The following is a 23,898-nucleotide window of genomic DNA, read 5'->3' as shown; positions in this document are numbered from 1 at the left end:
AAGGTAATGCAGCATGAGGGGCGCGGTGGAGCGAGCAGAGCAAGCTCGTCCCTAACCGTTCGTACCCGCCAATGTCAGCTTACACTACCCCAGCCCTTTCTTGTATTTACAAATTCAAATTCGTCTCTACATCTTGTCTCCCATATCCCACTCTATCTCCAAATTCGTCTCCCAATCCCTCCCAGGAAGAAAGGAATGGAACAAACACAATGTCCCATTACGTCATGATGCGTCTTGCACTCAAACAGTTCACTTGGCCTTGGTGCGGAGCTTCATCCTCTGGATGAAGCTGGAGGCTTACTGTGCCCTTGCACAATTTTGGGGCTGGGTCGTGTGGCGTCCCTAGCAGGTCCAACTACCTGCGCACCTCCACCACTGAAGTCGCCACCCGAGCTTACCTGCTCCTGTGACTACCTAACCTGGGGAAGGCCCCTCCTGGCTCTTTACCCCGTCTGTGCCCACTTTGGCATCGGGCAACCCGAGTCCTTCTCTTGGATCCTCGGGCCCCACTGAACAACTCACGACTACCCTAACTGGCTCCCAGAGCCTACCTGCGGCCTCACCTGGCCGACAAACTACCAGTGGCGGAGTGCCCCAATGATCATACTCACCAATTAAACCACACGCCCAGCCATGTCACTGACTCATGCACCCTCCAAAGCACTTCTTTGCCACTACCTGCACCACAGGTGTCAATATCCAAACAATTTACCTAAGCCCTCTACCTGGCTTTAAACTACCCACCCCAGGTATTCGTGAATGGGTTCCATCTCCCCCCCTTCACTCCTTCGCACCATGCATTCTACACCTTTTATTCCACACCAAGCATTCCACACCATTCATCTCACACCATTTACTTCCACTCACCACTATTTCCACACACCAAATATCTGGCACACCTTTTGTGCTCACACACCTTTTGCCTCGCACACCTCAACACAATTCCTTTTACTTTCCACACACAATTCCACAAACACACAGCATCATCTATCTAACTACTTCCCCTAATACTCGTGCTTCCCTGTCACCCCATTAAACTAAGCACACCCTTCGTCATTATCATCCTTCTAAGCTACCTACGTCCCCACTATAGTTCAGATGTCCCTACTTAAATCTCATGTCTCCTACTGTCATCTAATTCCCTATCAATTATCCTAGCCCTCCCTCGGCTAGCTTCGGTGCCCCATGGAGGTAACCATCGCTGGCCCTCCATGTGCCTATCACTGCCATCCCCCTAATCTAATGCTCATGGGCCCCGCGACGTGTGAGGAATGATTAACTACCATTCCCCCACGTAGGGTACACTATTTCCATTCGTCCACTACTATGAGCCTCTCCGTGCGGAAATACATTTTCGTCACAGCTCGGCTTCGAAAAGCCGAGCGATCCGTGCGGGTGGTTGGTCGCCTGTCGGTTGGGTCCGTCCGGCATTTTCGATCCTGGGGAGGAGGCTTTGTTGGGCCAAGGTTCAGGGCGCCATCCCTGTGCGGTGCCTTGCGGTCCCACGCACGATGGCCCAACCGCCCACGGTCGGAGCACCGCAGCCACCAGGGGGTGAGGCTCCGACCTCTCCTACCCCACCTTGAATCGTGCCGATCGCCTTTACTGCCACGACGCGGCACCGACCATACAGGGCGGGGCCCGGCGCGAACCGTGTACGCCGGTCCTTGTGAGACCACCGCGGCAACGATCCCCGCCGATCCCCGCAGCACACAAAGCACACCACTCACCGATGGGTCGCGTCGGCTATACGTCGCGCTAAATGCTACCCCGGTCTGCGTTGATGCTCGGGCCGCATTCTCACCACACGCGACCCATTCCACATTTGTACACCGTGGCGCTCCAGCGCCTCCCATACACTCCCTGCATTCCGTTGCTGCTCTCTCCTGTGCACACTCTTCTCTTGCACACGCAGGTGCACACCACCCTGGCGCACTCATACCCCTCACACACTCCGTTACACAGTCGGCCATCGCACACCATCGCGTACGCTCTTTTGTTACACACTCAGTAACAACCACGGGTGTGCACTCTTCTGGTACACACCCAATCGGTGCACACTTACCCATGGGTGTGCACTCTCCTGTTGCACACCCAATCACACGCTCTGGTGTGCACTCCTGCACACTCCCTACAACACGCTCTGGTGTGCACTCTCTCTCACTCTCCTCGGCCATCGCACACTCTGTTTCACACTCTTCTTCGACGCACTCTTCCCACTCACATCCCGTCATACACTCATGCTCCGGTGCACACTTCTCTCGCACATGCGCACCATTCGCTCGCGTACACCGCACAACAGACCTTCCACAAGCACCCGGGTTCCATCTATACGCCAAGCGCGCCAAAAATATTTTCCCGCCATACACACCCCTACTCACCTTAGGGACCTTCTTCCATGGCAGCACCACCTGCAAACCTTCATTGGGGTTAGCAAGCCCGACATCACGGTGCAAACACAGACTTTGAGTACATTCCATTTCTTCCCTCTGTGCTATATCCTCTATTCCTGCCGTCTCTTCGGCCCCAATTTCAACTATTTCATTTATTTTAATTATTTCTTTTTCTACCTCGACCGTCGGCGCCCATAAAATTTTGTCTTCCAATTCGACCTTCCCCGGCGCTCCCGACATTTCTTTATCCAATTTGACGATCGCTGGTTTTTCTACACCCCGAGTCGCGATCTCTATGCCCTCGGTCCATGTAGCCGCGCTCTGCTCCACCCCGCTCTCCCTGCGTTCCTCGCACCGCGTTACCCCATCGCGAACCACCACGACCTTCTCGCTCAACCTGCGCCCAATGTCCTCCCCTGCCTTCTTCCTATTCCTATCCATTTGATCCAACGTTTTGTTCATTTCCTGTCTTGACACTCCCACGATCGCTAAGAGTTGCGTTATGAATGATTGCATGTCAATAACCCCCACTTGCGCAGCGGGCGCGGCCCTCGTCGCCACGTGCGAGGCGCCGCCATTTTCTTCCCCGACTGCCGGCCCCTCGCCACTGTCCTCCTCTTCTCCCCATTCTTCCCGTGGGTCCTGGGTTTTCGATTCTACCTTATCTAGCTCCTCTTCTACCCCCACCGGCATTCGATCGCTTTGGCTAGGGGTGGGAGGGGGAGGAGGATGGGAGGGAGAAGGGGGAGGAGGGTGGAAGGGGAGCAGGGGGGGAGGGGGAGCAGGGGGGGAGGGAGAGGGGGAGCAGGGGGGGGAGGGTGTAGGGTGGAGGGGGAAGGGAGGACGGAGGGGGAAGGGGGAGGGAAGGGGAGGACCAGTCAACAATGACGTTGAAGTTCTCATGGTCGGAGAGCAGCACAACAATCGCGACATCGTCCTGCATATTCGCAACAGCACGAAGCGGATTTTGGAGACTCACCGATCCTGTGATGCCCTCCAGTACCGGCGTTGCCGGGCGGGGGAAGGAAGACCTGTACATTCCCAACCCGTACATTCGCCCTCTCGACTCAAGCTCACTCGGACAAAAGCCTCGCACAAATTACACCGTGAAGGCCCAATGGTCATGTCTGTGCCACAAATCAAGTCCGTGAGCGAGGCGGGCGCACTGAATTGAAAATATATAGAACGCTCATACTCCGTGAAAAATGAAGCCGCCGTGTCGCCATCTTGGTTAGCCCGACTCGCACGACTCGACCAACTCGCTTCGCGGATCTCGTTTGTTTTGAACGTGTCCCAGATTTTAAAAGCCAGACAACTGTTAAAATGCCATTTTGTGCGGCAATAAACTGCTCCAATCGGTTATGGAAGGGTTGTGGAAAGACGTTTCACAGCTGTTTCAAAGACATTTAATTCATATCGCACAAAATCGACACAAAACACGATCACACAAAAGGTGAAAAAACGGAATCGCTTTTCGCTCTGAATTACGTGCAAACGTGTGATGGAAATCACCATCGCCCAGCATCGAGTGCCAACCAATATGGCGCCCGGTAACTGCATCTCCACCAATGTGGTGTGAATGGCAATGGTCATTCGATATATTTTCAGTTCAGTGGTCTGGCGGCGGGATGGAACATCACGTGATCGCTCTGAGCGAATCAGTCTGGCGGCGGGGATGGAACATCACGTGATCGCTCTGAGCGAATCAGTCTGGAGGCGGGGATGGAGCATCACGTGATCGCTCTGAGCCAATCAGTCTGGCGGCGGGGATGGAACATCACGTGATCGCTATGAGCGAATCAGCGAGTTGCTCTGGCACCGGCTGAGATTAGCGGGTACTTCGCTGAAATGCGCTGAGGTAAATATGAATAAAAAATATGGATCTCGTCAAATATGGTCTCGGCCATGTTCGTCCCAGGCTCAATGGCCATGTCTATGCCAAATATCAAGCACGTGAGCCTCTCCGTTTAGGAGTCTATCGGTAACATTACACACAAACACACACACACACACACACATATATATATATATACACAACAAAACAACAACAGGCATTTGAAGGCCATTTTCCCTGCAAGAGCGGGGGTTAGCCTTGCGGTCCCCATGACAATCTTCTCCATTTTGCCCTATTTTCTGCATCTCCCCTTGTTAACCCCCTTGCCCGCATTTCTTCTGGCACCCCGCTCTGCTCACCAAACTCTCCTCTTTTGGTATCCATGGAAATCTCCACGCATGGCTGGCGGACTTCCTCTCTAGTCGTAGTCAACGTGTGGCCCTGAATGGGTTTCTCTCATCTCCTCTTCCTGTTCAGGCTGGAGTTCCACAAGGCAGTGTTCTGGGCCCTGTGCTTTTTCTGGTCTTCATCAATGATCTCTCTGACTCTCTTGAAAATCCTCTGTATCTCTTTGCTGATGACTCTACTCTCTGTCGCTCCATTCTTCATCCCTCAGATCGGCAGTCTGCAGCCTCCTCACTCTCTGCAGACCTGGACAAAATCACAGACTGGGCAAACAAGTGGAACATGTCTTTCAATCCTGACAAATCTCACACTCTTACGATGTCTCTCCGAAAAGACCGACTGGACAACCCTCCCATCCACTTTCTGAATAATCCTCTCCAAGAAGTTCTGTCACTCAAGCTTTTGGGTCTCACTATCTGCCATGATCTTTCCTGGGAAAACCACATTTCAAATCTGGCCTCCAAAGCCAGTCGCCGACTGGGCATCCTCCGTCGTGCGAAGTCCTTCCTTGGCACACCTGAGCTCCTCACCACATACAAGGCTTTCATCCGCAGCTCAATGGAATACTGCTATCCCCTCTGGGCTGGTGCTCCTGCCTCACACCTAGCTCGTCTTCACGCTGTTGAAACCAAAGCATTCAGAATCATTGGAATCTCCCGCGATGAAGCTAACTCCAAGGGCCTCTCACTCACTCACCGCAGGCAGGTTGGTGGTCTTTCCGTCTTCTACCGACTCCTCTCTTGCCTTGCCCCCCCAGCTCTCTCTGGGCTCTGTCCCGCAAATATTCCTACAGGTCGCACAAGATCTGCCTGCCACCCTCTTATGGTCAAACTGCCAAAATCAAGACTCTCTGCTCACCTTCACTCCTTCATTCCTCTTTTCTCCCGCCTCTGGAACAAACTCCCTCACTCTCTTCAATCCCACTCCACCCTCCAGGTCTTTAAAGCAGCTGTTCACCACCATCTCTTATCTTCCCCCATCCAAAACCTTGATCTTTTCTACCCCCGCTAATTTCACCCCAGATCCACTTTTTTGAAATACCAACTTCTGTCCTGGAAGTCCTTGGTGTCCTTGTGTTTTATACTTCTCCCTCCCCCCCCCCCCCCCTTCCCACGCCTCCTCCCCCCAAGCCCTCTCCCTTCCACACATCTCCCTGCTCTCAAATGTTGTGTTTGTGTGCTCCCCCTTCTCTCCCCATCTTGTTTTCCGCTCCCTCTTTTTATATATTTTGTTTGTCTGGTTGATTTGTTTGTGAAGTAAATGTTAGCTCTTTCACGAGCCTCGATTCAGTATACAAAAAAAAAAAAAAAAAAAAATCTTTAGCCAAGTCATTCTCGGTCTTCCCCGTCCTCTACTTCCTTCTACATTCATTTCCATCACTCTTCTCAACCAGTCACTTTCATCCTTCCTCAACACATGACCAAACCATCTCAAACTGTTTCTCTTCACAGCATCAATCACAGGCAATATTCCCATCATCTTTCGCAATTCATCATTTGTCTTCCTCTCTCTCAACGATACTCCACACATCCACCGAACGATTCGCATTTCCACCCTTTCCAGCCTTCGTTGCTACTCTACGCTCATTACCCATGTCTCGCTCCCATAAATCATAACACTTCTCACACATGCAGCATACACCTTTCCCTTCAGCTTCAACGACACTCCCCTCCTCGTCAGCATGCCACTCAGTTCCCGAAACTTCGTCAATGCACATCTCACTCCAGCAACCGTTGCCGAGTCTGATCCACCTTCTCCATTCAGCATGTCTCCGAGCCAACAAAATGTTTTCCCACCTTCCAGCTTCACGCCGTGCCCAAGATCCAACTCAACATTTCCTCCATCTGCAGCTCCCTCTGTGCACACCTTACACTTGAATGTAGCTGCCACATTGGTTAATGACCCTCTCAAACCACTACATTTTTGATGAACCCACTCAGCGCACATTTTTTTTTTTTTTTTTTTTGTATAATGAATCGAGGCTCGTGAAAGAGCTAACAGTGGTAACTGTTAACAGTAACACATTGTACATTGAATGGAATTCACTCCGACACCCTTCCTGCACACAGCACACGGCCTCTTCCCAGTTCTTTCCACCTCACCACATGCTTTACGACTTGCCATCACCTTCGTTTTTCTGATATTCACCTTCAGACCTTTTGTCTCCATACATTCCTTCCACTTGTTCATCTTCTCCTTCAGTCCATCCATACTTTCTGCAATCAACACCAGATCATATGCATACAACAACTCCCACGGAAACCCTCCTTTACGTTCCGAGCCAGCACCTCAATCACAGCTACAAATAGTTGTGAACTTAGTATCGACCCCTGATGCACTCCCACCTTCACCTCAAACTCACCACTGTTCCCGTCCTTCGTCCTTACAGCTGTGCGTGCTCTTTTGTACATTGCCATCACTACTCTGATCAACCATTCCTCAATGCCCATGTCACTACTTCATGTGGAACCCTATTGAATGCTTTCTCCAGATCAACAAACCCAAGAAACATCTTCTTCCTCTTCTCCATGTACTTCTCCTGCAACTGCCTCACAATAAAAAGTGCTTCTGTTGTTCCTCTTCCTGGCATAAATCCAAACTGCATTTCGTTAGTCTTCACTTTCTTCCTTATCCCCCTCTCCAACACCCTTTCCAATACCTTCATTCCATGCTCCAATAACTTTATCGCTCGATACGAGCCACAGTCCAGAGGGTCACCTTTCCCCTTGTATAGAGGGACGAGGGTACTCAGTTTCCAATCCACTGGAATGCGGCCTTCTTTCACCACCAGATTGCAGATCTCTGTCATTCTCTTCACACCCCAACTTCCTGCTGCCTTCAACATATCCCCCTCAACTCCCGTCGGCCCTCCCGCTTTTCTACTCCTCATTGCTTTTATCGCTTCCTTAACTTCCTTCTCGGTTAGCTTCTCTGCTGGTCCTAAAACTGGGTTACTCTCTGTGTTGCCATCCCATTCATTCTCTGCATTCAACAATATTTCCATATATCTCTTCCATCTTCCTTTAATTCCATCTGGGTCCACAACGATTTGTCCCACTTCATCCTTCAAGCAACTCAACCCCATCATATCACACCTCTCTTTCGCTATCTGCTTTGCAATCCTGAATACCGCTCTCTGACCCTCTTCCAAATCCAAGCGTTCTCCGAACATTTTCCGAAATGCCTCCTGCGCCTTTGCTACCTCTTTCTTTGCAGCCTTCTTGGCTGCCTTATAACTTTCATGCTCTGCCTTTTGTGCCCCCGTACCCTTCGCCTTCTGCCACTCCTTGAACTTCTTCCTCTTCTCGTCAATCCTCTTTCCAACCATCATCGCACCACCCTGTTTCCGAATGCCTCGGTGGTCCTTTTGTCCATCCACATACCTCACCAACGGCTCCCAACAGACTATCTTTCATTGACTTCCAACCACGTTCAAGCTCAACCACATCATCCTCTACCCTACTCAGCCTCTCTTTTAATGCCTCCCTTACTGTCACCTCTTTCAACCTCCACACCTTCATTCTCGGTTGGTACTTCACCCGCCGAGCTCTCCTCGCACCTTTCACCCTTATGTCGCAGACAACCTAGTGGTGCTGTGAAACAGCCTCCTCCCCCGGGATCACCTTTGTGTCCTGGAGGTGCCCCCTATCTCGCCTACGCACCAGCAGGTAGTCAACGGTTGTTGTCGACCCACCTGACGTGTATGTAACAAGCTTATTATCCCATTTCTGGAACTGAGTATTACAAATCAACAAATCAGCTCCATCAGCAAACTCCAAAATCCTTTCACCTTCTCCATTTCTCACACCATATCCGTAACCCCCATGAACTCCCTCAAAACCGTCCATACTCCTTCCCACATGTCCATTTAGGTCTCCTCCTACCACAACAACATCCTCATCTTTCACGTTTTCCATCAGCTTCTCTATCGCACACCAGAACTTGTCCTTCTCTTCATCACTTCGACCAACCTGCGGATCATATCCCGAGATGACGTTCACCAAGAGCTTTCCAATCATCATTTTCACCATCATCAACCTATCACTCAATCTAGTCACACTCACCACACTGTCTACAAACTCCTCAGAAAACAGGACACCAACACCATTCACGCCCTCCGGGCACCCTTGCCACACAAACTTGTATTTCTGTCCCTGCCTACCCTTCACCATTCTCACACCACTTCCCTTCCATCTCGTCTCCTGCACACAACATACATCCATTCTTCTTCTGACCAATACTTCCACCACTTCTGATCTCCCTGTCATTGTCCCGACATTCCATGTCCCAAACCTCAGAAACCGATCTCCACTTCGGGCATCAGACGTTTCGCCGTCATAAATGGAGTGATTTCCACCCTTGCTTCGATCGGGTTCCCCATCTTGAGTTTTGATGAGAGGGAGTGGGGTCCCCCACGGGGTACTTCGGGCTGTACCCTGCCCATATGTAGTTGTAATTGTCATGGTTCTCTTTTTGAGGCAATGTTTTTATGGCCGGATGCCCTTCCTGACGCCAACCCTTTTAGTCGCCTCTTACGACACGCAGGGATACAGTGTACCTATTTTAACCAGGGTACACACCGGGAATATATATATATATATATATATATATATATATATATATATATATATATATATATATATATATATGTATATATATATACACACACACACACACACACACACACGTACGCTTCTCCTTTTAGTAATAAATGAAAAGTGAAAAACTCCATCATGATCGGATGCAGTAATTGTCAGTTTTTGAGATTTGAGTCCACTTCCTCTTCAATCCCACATCACGTATTTGAAACAGGTGTTGTCTGCAATCAGAATTTGGTTGGAATTTCATTTGATTATTTTAAAAGTACATTCTCTCAAAATTATACATCTATGTGATTTGTAAGTTATATTTTGAAACCACAGTTTATAGTTTTCTGGTACTAAAATTGAGCAAAATACTTATGGTGAAGACATGTTGCATGTGTTAAGATTGTCAGGCAAACGATTAAAGGAAGGAAGACGGTGAATGTTGATGAAATCAGCGGGATCATCAAGGAACTTCTTGATTTGTCAAGTCAGAAGAAAAGTTACAGTGGAGATCTGCTTGTATCCATGGAAGTCCTCAAGAACATCACACAGACCATTCAACAGACAGCATACACTCCATCGTCTGAGGACATTCAGGTAGCAACGTTTTAAAAACAAAATTTATTGTCTTTCCTTTTCATAATTTTTTTAATTCCCAATGTTGGATCATCATTTTCCAAAATTTCAAATGTAATTTCACATCATCATTTGTCACCTGCTGTTTCCTGATCACAAAACACAGTTGTAATTGGCAAGATCCATCTTCAAAATGAAAGCATTACCAACGAGTATAACTGCCCTGTCGATAAGGCTTTGGTCCAAAGTTTCGACCACCGAGTGGTTATCATTAGGAATGGTGTTAACTATCATTAGAAATGAAGAAGACCACAAAGATGGACGTGAGTCATCTATGCGATTGGGTGGTGCCTTCATTTTTATTAAGTTTCCTGATGATATTTATTGTTTTAATAGTATTAACCAAAGTGCTTATTATCTATCTATAATTCCAGTAATCTCTGTGTGTGTGTGTGTCTGTCTGTGTGTTTGTTTGTCTGTGACCGCTGTTTCTCGACAACCACGGGTCCGATATACTTGAAACTTGCCAGGTATATTGCTGGGGACCCGAGGATGTGCCTTTTCAAGGTTTCATATTAATCGGACAATTACTTACCGAGATATGTCCAAAAAACGCTTCAACCAATCAGAGAGCAGCGAGCTATCACGTGTGCCGAACCGTTAATGCAATGCAAGCGTTAATGCGTTAATGCAAGGCTTTTCGTTTTTTTCCCTCTTCTCTTTCTACTTTTCCTTGCGATTAAATTGCAAACAGCCAAAATACGTTGGCGCTAATTGAATAATTGGCCATTAACACTAAAATAATCGTAACTGCGATATGCCAACTTCCGGACAGTGCAGCCTTCCATGTTGTTGTTGTTTGCAGCAGCTGTTTGCAGCAAGGGAAGGCTTTTCTTTTTTCCCCTCTTCTCTTTCTACTTTGCCTTGCGATTAAATTGCAAACAGCCAAAATACGTTGGCGCTAATTGAATAATTGGGCATTATGTTTTACAACTAATAAAAACGAATTTGCGATTCATTCGCTTTCCTGCGCGTTTGTGTACGCGATGGCGATTTCTTTACCAAACTCCGGAAGCCGTTCGCTTTGGGCCGAACCATTGCATGTAAATAGAGGGGGGGGATTGTCACCACTCGCAAGCCGTTCGCTTTGGACCAAACCATTTCATGTAAATAGGGGGGGGGGATATAATTTTAGATATATATATCGTACGGGCATGCCCTAGTCTATCTATAATTCCAGCAATCTCTGTGTGTCTGTCTGTGTGTCTGTGACCGCTGTTTCTCGACAACTACCGGTCCGATATACTTGAAACTTGCCAGGTATATTGCTGGGGACCCGAGGATGTGCCTTTTCAAGGTTTGAAATTAATCGGACAAGTACTTACCGAGCTATGGCGATTTAGCCGTTCGCCGTTCGCTTTGGCGTTGCGAATGGACCAAACCATTCATGTAAATAGAGGGGGGGGGGTTCTGTGGTCGTTCGCTTTGGCTTTGCGAATGGACCAAACCATTCATGTAAATAGAGGGGGGGGGGTTCTGTGGTCGTTCGCTTTGGCTTTGCGAATGGACCAAACCATTCATGTAAATAGAGGGGGGGGTTCTGTGGTCGTTGCGAATGGACCAAACCATTGTTTTTTTTTTGCAGTTTTTTTTTTTTTTGCAGTTTTTTTTTTTTTGCAAGGAACGGGCACCCACGTATGGGCACGTCCTAGCTTATATATAGTACGGGCATGCCCTAGTCTTAATAAATCATAGAAATAGGTAAATTCTGAACAATAATATCCATGGATACCATTCATTTCTAACTCGTCCTTCATTTTCCCCGATACATTTATGCACGGTTATATGTAGACCACCTTTAGAGGCCATTTTTCTCCGCAGAGCAGGGGTTGGCCTTTTTCGGGCACCTTGGTCCCTTTTTTGAAGCAATGTTTTATGGCCGGATGCCCTTCCTGCCGCCAACCCTGTTAGTCGCCTCTTGCGACACACAGGGAATTACCAGTGAACTGGTACTCAATTTGCCGACCTCGGAAGGATGACAGGTTGAGTCAACCCCCCTGGTGTTAATTCAGTGATCGACCGGGATTCGAACCCAGGATCCTAAGATCCCAAGCTGGCACCCTAACCGCTAAGCCAACACCAGGTTCTTTGAGTTGCCAATGGCCACACAATAATCATGTGATGTAGTGCCTTGTCGAGTTCTCCGTGGTCACACTAATGGTGGAGGTATACAAGCAGGAAGTTATTGGGAGCAAACTCCAAAGCAATATCTGTAGAAAAGAGAAAGAGAGCCAACTTTGCGACGTAATTTGAGCGGGTCAAGTTTTGAGGTCAGATTGGAAGAGTTGATTCGTCCAATTACTTTTAATTTAATTATGTCCAGTAAGTATGTGGAGCTAGAACCTCCACAGATGTGAGGGCAGTACTCTATACAAGGACGAATCAATCCTTTATATAGTTGAAACAACTGTTGAGAGGAGAAGAATCTTCGACATCTGAACAGGACTCCTAGTTTCTTCGAGGCAGATTTAGCTATTTGTGTAATGTGTGGATTCCAGGATAAATTTGATATGAGGGTAATACCTAGTAGGTTTATTGAATCACATGGTGTAACTTAAATTGAATGTTTTGAAAATAGCATTTAGGCATTTAAAGTTTAAAATCAGGACAGCATTTTGAGAAGGACATTTTCTCCCTCTTTGTCCACAATTCACCTTGAAACTTCTTCAAGCTATCATAACGTATCTCACGGCAAAATGTTGACTGATTATGGTTTTGCTAAATAGAGTAAAACCAGACTCTGTGGTAAAAAAAAATACCATAATATCAAGAAAAACAAAGAGCACCTGCTCTCGGTCCCCTGCGTTTTGGGTGGTATGAGGAATAGATCTGTGTAATATGAAAGCTAAATCTAGGACGGTTTTTTAAATATCGCGCACACAAGCCAAGTTACCGAGATGGTTTCCATAGCAACATAATTCAGTCAATCACAGTCGCGATCTAATCAGATTGAAATACTATGAGGAATAGGTATTTGCAAAATGAAAGCTAAATATTCAATGTTTTTTGGAATGTCACATACGCAAGCCATATAACCAAGGTTTTTTGTTTTTATATACGAAGTTAAGGCTCGTATAAAAATGAACACATAGAATATATAACAAACGGAGCGGGAGACAAGAGGGGGCGAGAGAGGGAATGACAACAGTAGAGAACAGGGATATCGGGAGATCTGTGGAAGGGAGAGGGCTGGGGTGGGGTACATGGGATAAACAAAATGGACACTACAGAGGTTTTCAGGAAAGAAAACGGAATTTGAAGGAGGTGGGTTTCAGGTGGATTAATGGTGGTAGAAAAGATCATGATTTTGGATGGGGGGAATGAAATATCATGGTTTTTTATTTTTATCTTTTGGTTTTTGAAATATGGCGTACACAAAAGTACATGGATAGATGATGGAAGTGCGGTCGGTCAGATGGCCATAGCTCATTTTAATGTCCCCGTCTCTGACCTTGTCAGGAAGGCAGTGGCCATAAAAAGAAAGTCTTTTATTTTTGCGCTAGTTGAAAGAGTTCAGAAATGGGAAGTTATGTATATTTGTAAACAGCAAAGAAGAAAAAAAAAATTCGGAGTGATCGATGCAGTGGTCTGTTGCCTATACACTGCCTGGGTTAAATTATTTGGTCTGATTGAAAAAATATATAATTTTCCCGTCAGTTTGGATTCATCTTTTTTTTTTCTTTTTTTTTTTGTATATAAGATCGAGGCTCGTGAAAGAGCGAACATTAATCACACAGAAAGACAAACCGACACATAAAACATATAACATCGGGAGCGGTAGACAAGATGGGGAGAGAGGGGGAAGGACACAAACACAACATTTGAGAGCAGGGACCGAGAGACATGCAGACATCGAGAGATCTGAGAGAGGGCGAGGGCTTTGGGGGGGGGGGGGGCATGGGAAGGGGGCGGTGGGAGAGGTATAAAACATATGGACACTGCCAGGACTTCCAGGAAAGAAGTTGGAATTTCAAACAAGGTGGATCTGGGGTGAATTAGCGGGGGTAGAAAAGATCAAGGTTTTGGATGGGGGAAGATAAGAGATGGTGGTGAACAGCTGTTTTAAAGACCTGGAGGGAGGAGTGGGATTGAAGGGAGTGTGGGAGTTTGTTCCAGAGGCGGGAGAAAAGAGGAATGAAAGAGTGAAGGTGAGCAGAGAGCCGAGATTTCGGCAGTTTAACCATCAGAGGGTTGCTGGCAGATCTTGTGCGACCTGTAGGAATATTTGGGGGACAGAGCACAGAGAGAGCTGGGGGTGCAAGGCCGGAGAGGAGTCGGTAGAAGACAGAAAGACCACCTACCTGCCTGCGGTGAGTGAGTGAAAGGCCCTCAGAGATAGCCTCATCGCGGGAGATTCCAATAATTCTGAAAGCTTTGGTTTCAACAGCGTGAAGCCGAGCTAGGTGTGAGGCAGGAGCACCGGCCCATAGGGGAGAACAGTATTCCATTGAGCTGCGGATGAAAGCCTTGTATGTGGTGAGGAGCTCAGGTGTGCCGAAGAAGGACTTCGCACGACGGAGGATGCCCCGTCGGCGACTGGCTTTGGAGGCCAGCTTGGAAATGTGGTTTTCCCAAGAAAGATCATGGCAGATAGTGAGACCCAAAAGCTTGAGCGACAGAACTTCTTGGAGAGGATTGTTGAGAAAGTAGATGGGAGGGTTGTCCAGTCGATCTTTTCGGAGAGACATAGTAAGAGTGTGAGATTTGTCAGGATTGAAAGACATGTTCCAGTTGTTTGACCAGACTGTGATTTTGTCCAAGTCTTCAGAGAGTGAGGAGGCTGCAGACTGCCGATCTGAGGGAAGAGGAATGGAGCGGCAGAGAGTGGAGTCATCAGCAAAGAGATAGAGAGGATTTTCAAGAGAGTCAGAGAGATCATTGATGAAGACCAGAAAAAGCACGGGGCCCAGAACACTGCCTTGGGGAACTCCAGCCTGAACAGGAAGAGGAGATGAGAGAAACCCATTCAGGGCCACACGTTGACGACGACTAGAGAGGAAGTCCGCCAGCCATGCGTGGAGATTTGCATGGATACCAAAGGAGGAGAGTTTGGTGAGCAGAGCGGGGTGCCAGACCGTGTCGAAGGCACGTGATATGTCGAGGGAGACAGCTCTAATTTCCTGTTTGGCATTGAGGACCTCCATCCATTGTTGAGACAGCAGAAGCAGCATGTCCAGAGTAGAGTGACCTGGTCTGAAACCAAATTGATGATCAGAGATCAAGCCATTGGAGAAGAGGAAAGATTTCATATCCGAAGCAATGATGGATTCCATGACTTTGCTGATAATTGGGAGAAGGCTGATTGGTCTGTAGTTGCTAGGATCTGTTTTTGCACCTTTTTTGTGAAAAGCGGTGATGTTGGCTGATTTCCAAGCAGATGGCAGTTGACCTTGAGCAAAAGAGAGGGTGAAGAGAACAGAGAGAGGGTGAGATAGAGCGGCAGAGCAGGATTTTAGGACCCGTGGGCTGATGCCGTCGGGTCCAGTTGCAGAATCAGAGTCGAGGGTTGACAGAAACTTTTCCACCTTGTCAGGAGGAAAGGACACGGAGTCCAGGAGCAGCAGGGTACGACTGGGTATGGTGGGTACAGAGAGGGATGGGTTTGGGACACAATATTTAGAGGCAAACACAGAGTTGAGGCATTCAGCTTTTTCACGTGTGGAGTCAGCTGTGTAGCCGTTGAGGTAAGGGAGGGGATGGAGGGGGAACAAACACCAGAAACGGATTTGACCAGACGCCCCCAGGATTTGGAAGAGGGAGACAGATAAGAGAGTTCGGTCTTGAGAATGGAGAGATATTGTTTCCTGACTCTCCTGAGGGTGGACACACACTTGTTTCGGGTTTGTGAAAGGAAATGAGATTTCCTTCCGTTGGATTTGCTTTCCAGGAGACGAAGGCAAGTTGTTTCTGGGCAACAGCCTCACCACAAGATTCCGTGTACCATGGACGGGAGGAAGGGTATGACAACTGAAGACGAGATGGGATAAATCTGTGCATGAGAGAGAGCAATTTACTTTGGAAGAATTCCCAGGATGAGTTGATGTCAGAGGTGGTAGAGATGGGAGACCAGTCCAGATGATTGATGGCTGCTTGAAGACCGTGCCAGTTGGCCTGAGTGAAATTCCAGACTCGTCGACGCTGAGCAGGCTCCCTGAGGATGGTCAGAGAGATGTCCACTTTAACAAGGACATGATCAGATGATCCGATTGGAGCAGAAGAAGAGCAGCAGACATTTTCAGGGAAGTTAGTCATAACCAAGTCCAGAAGAGAAGATGTTCCGTTGACTGAGATCCGGGTCGGGAAATTGACAGATTGTGTTAGTCACAGTGAGTCGCAGAAGGCCTTTGCTGGACTTCTGCGAAGCAACTTTTACTCTGAAGTAAAAACTCTGAAGCAGAAGTCCTCTGAAGCAACTTTTACTTAATTTGTTTTCTCCAAGGACCGTTTCTGTGTTTCAGTGTGGGACAAACAGACAGATAGACAGGCGGCATTCGCGTACTTTACATATATTATCGTTTTGGTTCCAACCTTCTTCCCCCACTCTTTTTAAGGTCGCGTTGTGTTGTTTCCTTTGCAGAACTACGTTCAGGTCTTGAGCAATTTGCTATGGATCGAAAACAAGGGGAAGTGGGAAGAAGCGCAGCAGGTGAGCAGAAAGAAATGAAATTCTCTTCTTTTTATTTTATTTTGCAGTTCAGCATAGGGAGGACATTTAACTTATTTAATGGGAAGTGCAAGAAGATTTGAAGATCGGATGCAATTTAGAGACACTATTGTAATTACATCTGATCTTAATTACTCATATTTGTTCGAAACACACAATGACCTTTATGAATTGAGTGTGAGAAGTGAAGAGGGTAAAAATGACAGCATAGAAGGATATGCCATTTGCCGAAGAGTCTTAAAATGGATGTCGCCATATTATGTAACACATATCTGCAATGACCCGGTCCCTTCCATCTGTGTCTGCAGTAATTTTGTTAAAAGGGAACATTTTGATTCTGTTGCAGCTTTATTTGGCATCTCTTGACTTTGTGAAAATCGTTGAGGATTTCATCCAAATCATCTCCACGACGGTGAAGGCTGTGCATACGTCGTATCTCATCACCGAAAATATCGGTAACATCTCAGCGTTTTCTCGCAGGCACTTTAACCAATCTCTTTTGTTTCTTACCAGTCGATGGTACATCAGTGACGAATTCCTTTTGTTTGCTCAACCACTGGTAGATCGGGTATTGCAAAGTGATTTTTAATTGTACGCTTAGAGAAAACCCAAGGCAGACATCTGATTGTCTCTTATAAATTAAGAGTTGAAACTGTTTAGGCTTGGATACCCCTCTTCATACTTTAGTGAATCTTGATCTACTTGTTTAAAGAATCAAAAGGAATTTGTACATTTTTTCTCATTCTCTTTCAACACGGGACGATTAAAGGTATTTCCATGACCGCTGTCCAAGGTAATGATGCAAATGGTGTTTCATCGCTGACACCTCCGCTCCAGCCAATTGGAGCTCAGGACAGTGGTGACTCAGTCAACCAATGGGCGTTCATAATGCCAATGACGTCATGACTGAATAACCAATCAGTCACGGTTACTTAGACATGCTTATAAATGCACTAGTTCTCATCACTTCCAGTCTCTTTGCTGTGAATCTTCATGAAGAGTGCAGCACGAAAAGCTTCGGTGTTATTGTCATTATGTCGTGTTTGTTTTCCCGTATATTAAAGTTCTATAGTACCAAACATCTGTTTATTTATCTGGAAAATACCTCGTGGCATATTTCATGTCCACGAGGTAATGCTAACAGACGGGACACCTGGCTTAACGTCCATCAGAGGGACGGCATACTGATTGAAGCAGCTCCATCCTTTTGAAGCATCATTCCGTCGATTTATTGTCTACCAAATTGTACAATGTAATTGCTGTCAGGAATATTCCTGAAACTGAATGGCTGACTTCTGCAAAGATTCCTTGTGAATTTTTAGTACCGAATGAAACAAGTGGTATTGCTAGGGGATGGGAGTAGATTGGGGACGTTGTGTTTGGCAATTGTTTGGGAAGGATTAAGCAAACAGCTGCTCGCTTGGAGATGTTGCTGCTTGCGGCACAGGGGCTTTACAGTGGCAAACGGCGGCTTAACAACAGCACTCCACGTGCGCACTCCTGCAGTGATCAGCATCCGGAAGCTCTTTGTCATGGAAGAGACCAGGGACATGACATTCCCAACAAAAGCACGCAGAGGGATGGTGTCCTGGGTCCGAAACAGTGAGGACAAGGTCTTCATGTCCAAGGAGACCCTATCTAAGCTGACAACTGGTACGTGCACAATGGAGGAGCTCATGAATCAGCACCCACATAGGCCTACATTCTGATGATCGCTTTAGAATTGGTGGAATGCTCAAAAGGTTGCATGACCGTGATGCTCGCAAACATACAAAGCATGGCAAAATAATATGCCATGAGTTGCATATATAAATAAACAGTTTTCTTATGAATCGGCCAAACAGTCATGGCCAAAAATATTGGCGCCCTTGCACTTTTTTTCAAATAACTCACAATTTTCTCTAAAAATAAGTTGAAATTGACAAAAGTATTTGTTCGCCACAATTCTTTATTTCACTGTTAATATTACAGAACCTTTGTTGTTGATTCAGAACTGAATATATCCTTTTAAATCAGAGAATGAAAAGAAATGGTATTGACAAAATTATTGACACCCAAGACTTAATATTTGATAGCACGGCATTTGGACAAAATAACTGCAGTCAAGCACTTCCTGTAGCCATGAATGAGCTTCCTCCACCTCTCTACTGGCAGTTTCGCCCACTCTTCTTGTGCAAACTACTCCAGTTCTCCCAGATTTGAAGGGTGCCTTCTCCCAACTGTTGTTTTCAAGATCTCCCCACAAGTGTTCTGGTGTTTGTGGAGTTTTGGTGTTTGACAATAGATTTAGATCTGGACTCATTGCTGCCACTTCAGAACATTCCAGCGTTTTGTCTTGAAACATTCCTGGGTGCTTTTTGAAGTGTGTTTGGGGTCATTGTCCTGCTCCCAGCTCCCATTGTCCTCCACATTCAAGACACCCAGTGCAGCAGCATAGCAACCCCAAAACATCACTGAACCTCCTCCATGTTTGACCGTAGGGAAGGTGTTCTTTTCTATGAAGGCTTCATTTTGTTCTCTGTAAACATAGAGATGATGTGCTTTACCTAAAAGCTCTAATTTGGTCTCATCTGTGCACAGGAACATTCTCCCCCAAGGATTTTGGCTTGTTCAGGTGTGGTTTAGCAATCACCAGTCGGGCATTCTCAGCAGTGGGGTCCTCCTGGGTCTCCTACCATAGAACCCCCTTTCATTGAGTTGGTGACGGATGGTTTGAGTTGAAACTGTCGTACCTTGTGTCTGAAGGTCAGCTTGAATCTGTTTAGCAGTTGATTGAGGTGCTTTCTCCACCATTCGACCAATCCTTCGCTGCAATCTTCGATGAAGTTTTCTCTTGCGGCCACGTCCAGGGAGGTTGGCTACAGCGCCAGGGGCCTTAAACTTCCTGATAACATTGCATACGGTGGATACAGGAACATCGATGTCTCTGGAGATGGACTTGTAACCTTGAGATTGTCCATGCTTGGCTACAATCTTGTGTCTGACCTCCTCAGACAATTCTCTGGTTTTCTTTCTTTTCTCCATGCTCATTGCGCTACACACAATGACACAAAACAGCAGAATGACTCCTTTTTGCTATTCAAACTGGTTGAATGAGTGATTTTTATAATGCAGGCACTTGAAACTTACCACAGGTGAGTTCAATTCCAAAGTAAAGGAGAATCACCTGCTTGAAATCTAATTATTTCTAACAACTTCAAAAAGGTGCCAATAATATTGTCCGGGCCATTTTAGGATTCTTGTGTGCAATAAGCTAAGATTTAGTAATTATTTCAGCATTTTTGTTTTGTTCCACTGCAAACCAAAGAAATACACATGTGGATACCAAAATTTTTTTTTATTTCAACAATTTTCTGGATGAAATGGTGCATTATTTGAAAAAGTGCAAGGGTGCCAATATTTTTGGCCACGACTGAACTTGGTGAAACATACAGAAACGTTTCTGTGTCTTTGGACTGTTGAGAGTCCCCTGTTGGTGGAACTTTTAAAACTCCATTCATGCAGGATTTTTAACATTCGGTACACTCCTTGAGTCAGTTACGATGTAAAGTCTGTATGTGTTTGAATGTAAATCGTAAAATTAGTGACTATTTCACAGTACATCACACTGCAGATGCACACCGCACCTAAGGACATATTTCATCCCAGCTTTCCTTGAGAAACCTACAGATGCTTCTTCGTTCTTCTCTATTACACCTTGCGCCATGCTTCAGCATGCTTTGCGGGCACGATAATTGCTACAGTCAATTTGTTTAGCGGAGCATCCATCCATGCCATACTTCCTCTCGGCGGGATCCTCCCATAGTGGTCGTAAAGCATTCCGGGAGCTCCATAAAAGCGCACCGCGTCGCTGCCTCTCGGTGCCGTCGGGAATGAGGCCACGTGACCCCTGTGCTAACGTCGCATCATTTACTTAATCCACATGACGCACTATGGCTGCACCGGAATAAGGTGTTACCTGTGTTAACTTCAACAATGCAGCTTACTAAAAACAAATTTTACCGTCAACAGGGATGCAAGAATCTGCAGTTGTCGGAAATGTCCTCTACAAAAACCTTGGCTCCATTCTTCCCACACCTCCGTAAGTTTTGCAAACGATTGTTACCTTCACCACCACAAGTGGGTAGAGTTTATGTTTTCGACCCCCCCCCCCCCCCACCCCCTTTCCCCCTCCGCCTTCCCATGCCCTCTCCCCCCAAGCCCTCTCCCTCCCACAGATCTCCCGATGTGCCTGTTCTCTGCTGTTGTACTTGTGTGCTTCCCTCTCTCTCCCCATCTTGTCTCCCGCTCCCTTTATTATATGTTTTATGTGTCCGTTTTTTTTGTTTGTGTATTTTTCTGATCAATGTTATCTCTTACACGAGCCTCGATCTTGTATACCAAAAAAAAAAGTCTTTTTTTTTTTGGTCTGGTTGCTTGGTTGCCTGTTTGTCTCTTTGTCTATTTATTTGTTTGTCTGTGAACAGGATATCTCAAAAAGTTGTGGACAGATTCGGATGAAATTTGGTGGAGAGGTTGGGTGTGTAAACACGGACAAATCAATTAGATTTTTGGTGAAGATCGGAATCCGGATACAACGTTTTTAAAATTTTTAAAGTGATTCTTCAACATTGAGTGATAGCTCCAAAAACGATAATATGGAATGATTTTTCAAAACGTTGTCCTCTTATGACAAAACTCGGTGGCTGAATTGTGTAAGTGATAAGAACAAGCTAATTATATTTTGGTGTAGGTCTGAATCCAAATTTGACCTGTCGGTGGATACAAAACGTAAACTGTTCAGCCAGGTGGGTGTATGCTCGCTACCAAGTGCCGTTGTCGTTTTGCATTGCTTCGTATAACGTTGTTTTGCTGACGAATTGAAGCGACTTTACGTGATCGTTTTTTTATGTTCTGCAGAAACGGAAGCACCGTGAATTCCAGGATCGTTTCCGTCACCATTAATCCACCACCGAAATCTCTCGTTCCTCCTTTGGAAATTATGTTCTCGCATCTTCATAACGTAAGCCATTGTGCTTCTCATTCAGAAGCAAAACCTCATTTAAATGTGATACATATATATATATATATACAGACATGGCATTTAATATGGAATATATATTTTTTCTTGACTTGGGTTTACTTTCTTAACTCAGTATATCAATCTGGTGAGTTTCTTTTACACTTTGGTGATTTATTTGTTCAAAGAACCATGTCACTGATTGTCTGTCGCAGCAAGAAGTCAACAACAGGATTATATCACAGGTGGCGTGGCAAAATGTACGGACAGGTGCATTTGATGATTAGCTTCACAGTCGGGTATACAAGGGTTGTTGCGTTCTGTATTAGTGGAAAACAATTGCTGCACGTCTCCAAAAGTTATTGTCGCTTCCTCTGGAGATGGTCCGTCAACTCGACAATGCTGTTTGTCATGGAGTGGTGGCTTTACGAAATTACGGCATGAAACCGTGCTATTGCTCGGCAGTATGGAATCACTCGAGGTCAGGTGTCAAAGATCCTGAAACGAAATGCTCAGAGGGGTGTCCCTACTCCAATACCGAGGCCAGGATGTCCCCGCAGAACCACAAGGAGGGATGATCGCCAGCTGCACCGGTTGGTCCGCAATGGCCGTACCAAGTCAGCTAATCGGCTTAGGGCTGAGTGGCAGCAACGGACAAATGTGCCTGTATCCAAAAGGCTAGTCAACCAACGACTGGTTCAAGCAGGCTATCGTGCCAGGCGTCCCCTGAGAAAGCCACGCCTGACCAGACAACACCGCCAGCGCCGATTGCAGTGGGCCAGAGAGCACCGTAAATGGCAGCCAGGACACTGGAATCACGTGACCTTCAGTGACGAGTCTAGATTTCTGGTCTATCATCAAGATGGCCATGTCCGAGTGCGCAGCCAAGTGCATGAAGCCGACAACAAAGATTGTATAGTGCCAAGAGTCCAAGCTGGAGGTGGTGGGGTGACCGTTTGGGCTGCTTTTCATGCAGGGGGCAAAACTGACCTGGTTGTTCTGAATGGAAACCTGAACCAGTTCAAGTACAGGGCCATTCTGGAAGAAACATTGCTTCCATTTGCTCATGCAGCCTTTCGAGGAAACTTTGTCTTCCAAGATGACAATGCACGGCCTCATCGTCCTTGCATGATCCAGCACTTTCTTGCTGACCGTGGTGTAGAGCATATGGAGTGGCCTGCCATGTCCCCGGATATGAATCCGAAAGAGAACTTGTGGGCAGAATTAACGTGTCAAATCGACAACTTGGACCAGCAGCCGACCTTTGTGCGTGAATTGCAGCAGACTATTGTCACTGCATGGCAAGCGATTCCTGTCCAAACCTTGGCAAATCTCGTGAACAGCATGCCTCGACATGTACGTGCTCTAGTGAATGCTCGTGGGGGTTACATGGAGAACTGAACTGTAATTTTACTGTCCGTAATCCCAGTCGTAATTTAACTTTTGTTTTTGTTAAAAAAAAATTGGCTAATGTGCAAAATAAAGAGATACTTCTGGAAAACGTACAGAAGTTTAACACAGTACTGTCCGTGAATTGAGTTCGATATCAGTTTACATCACTTTCATGGATCAATTTATTTGTTTCGAAATGTCAAATGCGGTTTTTGTTTCGTTTAAAGGTCACATTAACAAAATCTAGAATGATTTCAACATAATTCCAATGAACTTTTGGTTCTAAGACATCTTGAAAAGTAAGTTCACCCCCACAAAAAAAATAATCGATATTAAATGCCAAGTCTGTATATATATACATATATTATTATTTTTTCTTTTGTTTTATATATATGTATGTGAGTATCTATATATATATATATATATGTATTTATTTATTTATTTATTTATATTTATTTATTTATTTATTTATATATATATACATATATATATATATATATATATATATATATATATATATATATATATATATATGTATATTTATATATACATTTATATATACATTTATATGTACATTTATATATATGTACATTTATATATACATTTATATATATACATTTATTTATATGCATATACATTTATTTATATATATATATATATATATATATATATATATATACATTTATATATATATATATACATTTATATATATATATATATATACACATTTATATTTATATATATATACACATTTATATATACATTTATATATACATTTATATATATGTACATTTATATATACATTTATATATATACATTTATTTATATGCATTTACCTTTAAACATATACATTTATATATATATATACATTTATACATATACATTTATATATATATATATATATATATATATATATATATATATATATATAGATATATATATATATATACATACATACATACATACATACATACATACATACATACACA

The 23,898-nt window shown here is 45.4% G+C and overlaps 1 protein-coding gene across 1 annotated transcript in view; it reads left to right on the top strand.

Moving 5' to 3' along the window:
• Positions 1-23,898, top strand: part of LOC137438406 (adhesion G protein-coupled receptor B3-like) — a 413,438-nt gene that overhangs the window by 190,128 nt on the left and 199,412 nt on the right. The window contains 6 exon segments of the mRNA XM_078767712.1: positions 9,602-9,815; positions 16,432-16,500; positions 16,865-16,973; positions 18,025-18,171; positions 20,530-20,599; positions 21,418-21,520. Of these exon segments, the coding sequence (XP_078623838.1) occupies positions 9,602-9,815; positions 16,432-16,500; positions 16,865-16,973; positions 18,025-18,171; positions 20,530-20,599; positions 21,418-21,520 (712 nt within the window).

This window comes from Myxine glutinosa, chromosome 13, assembly GCF_964187855.1.
Source record: "Myxine glutinosa chromosome 13, kmMyxGlut1.1, whole genome shotgun sequence".
NCBI lineage: Eukaryota > Metazoa > Chordata > Myxini > Myxiniformes > Myxinidae > Myxine > Myxine glutinosa.
This window is presented reverse-complemented; position numbering and strand designations above follow the sequence as displayed.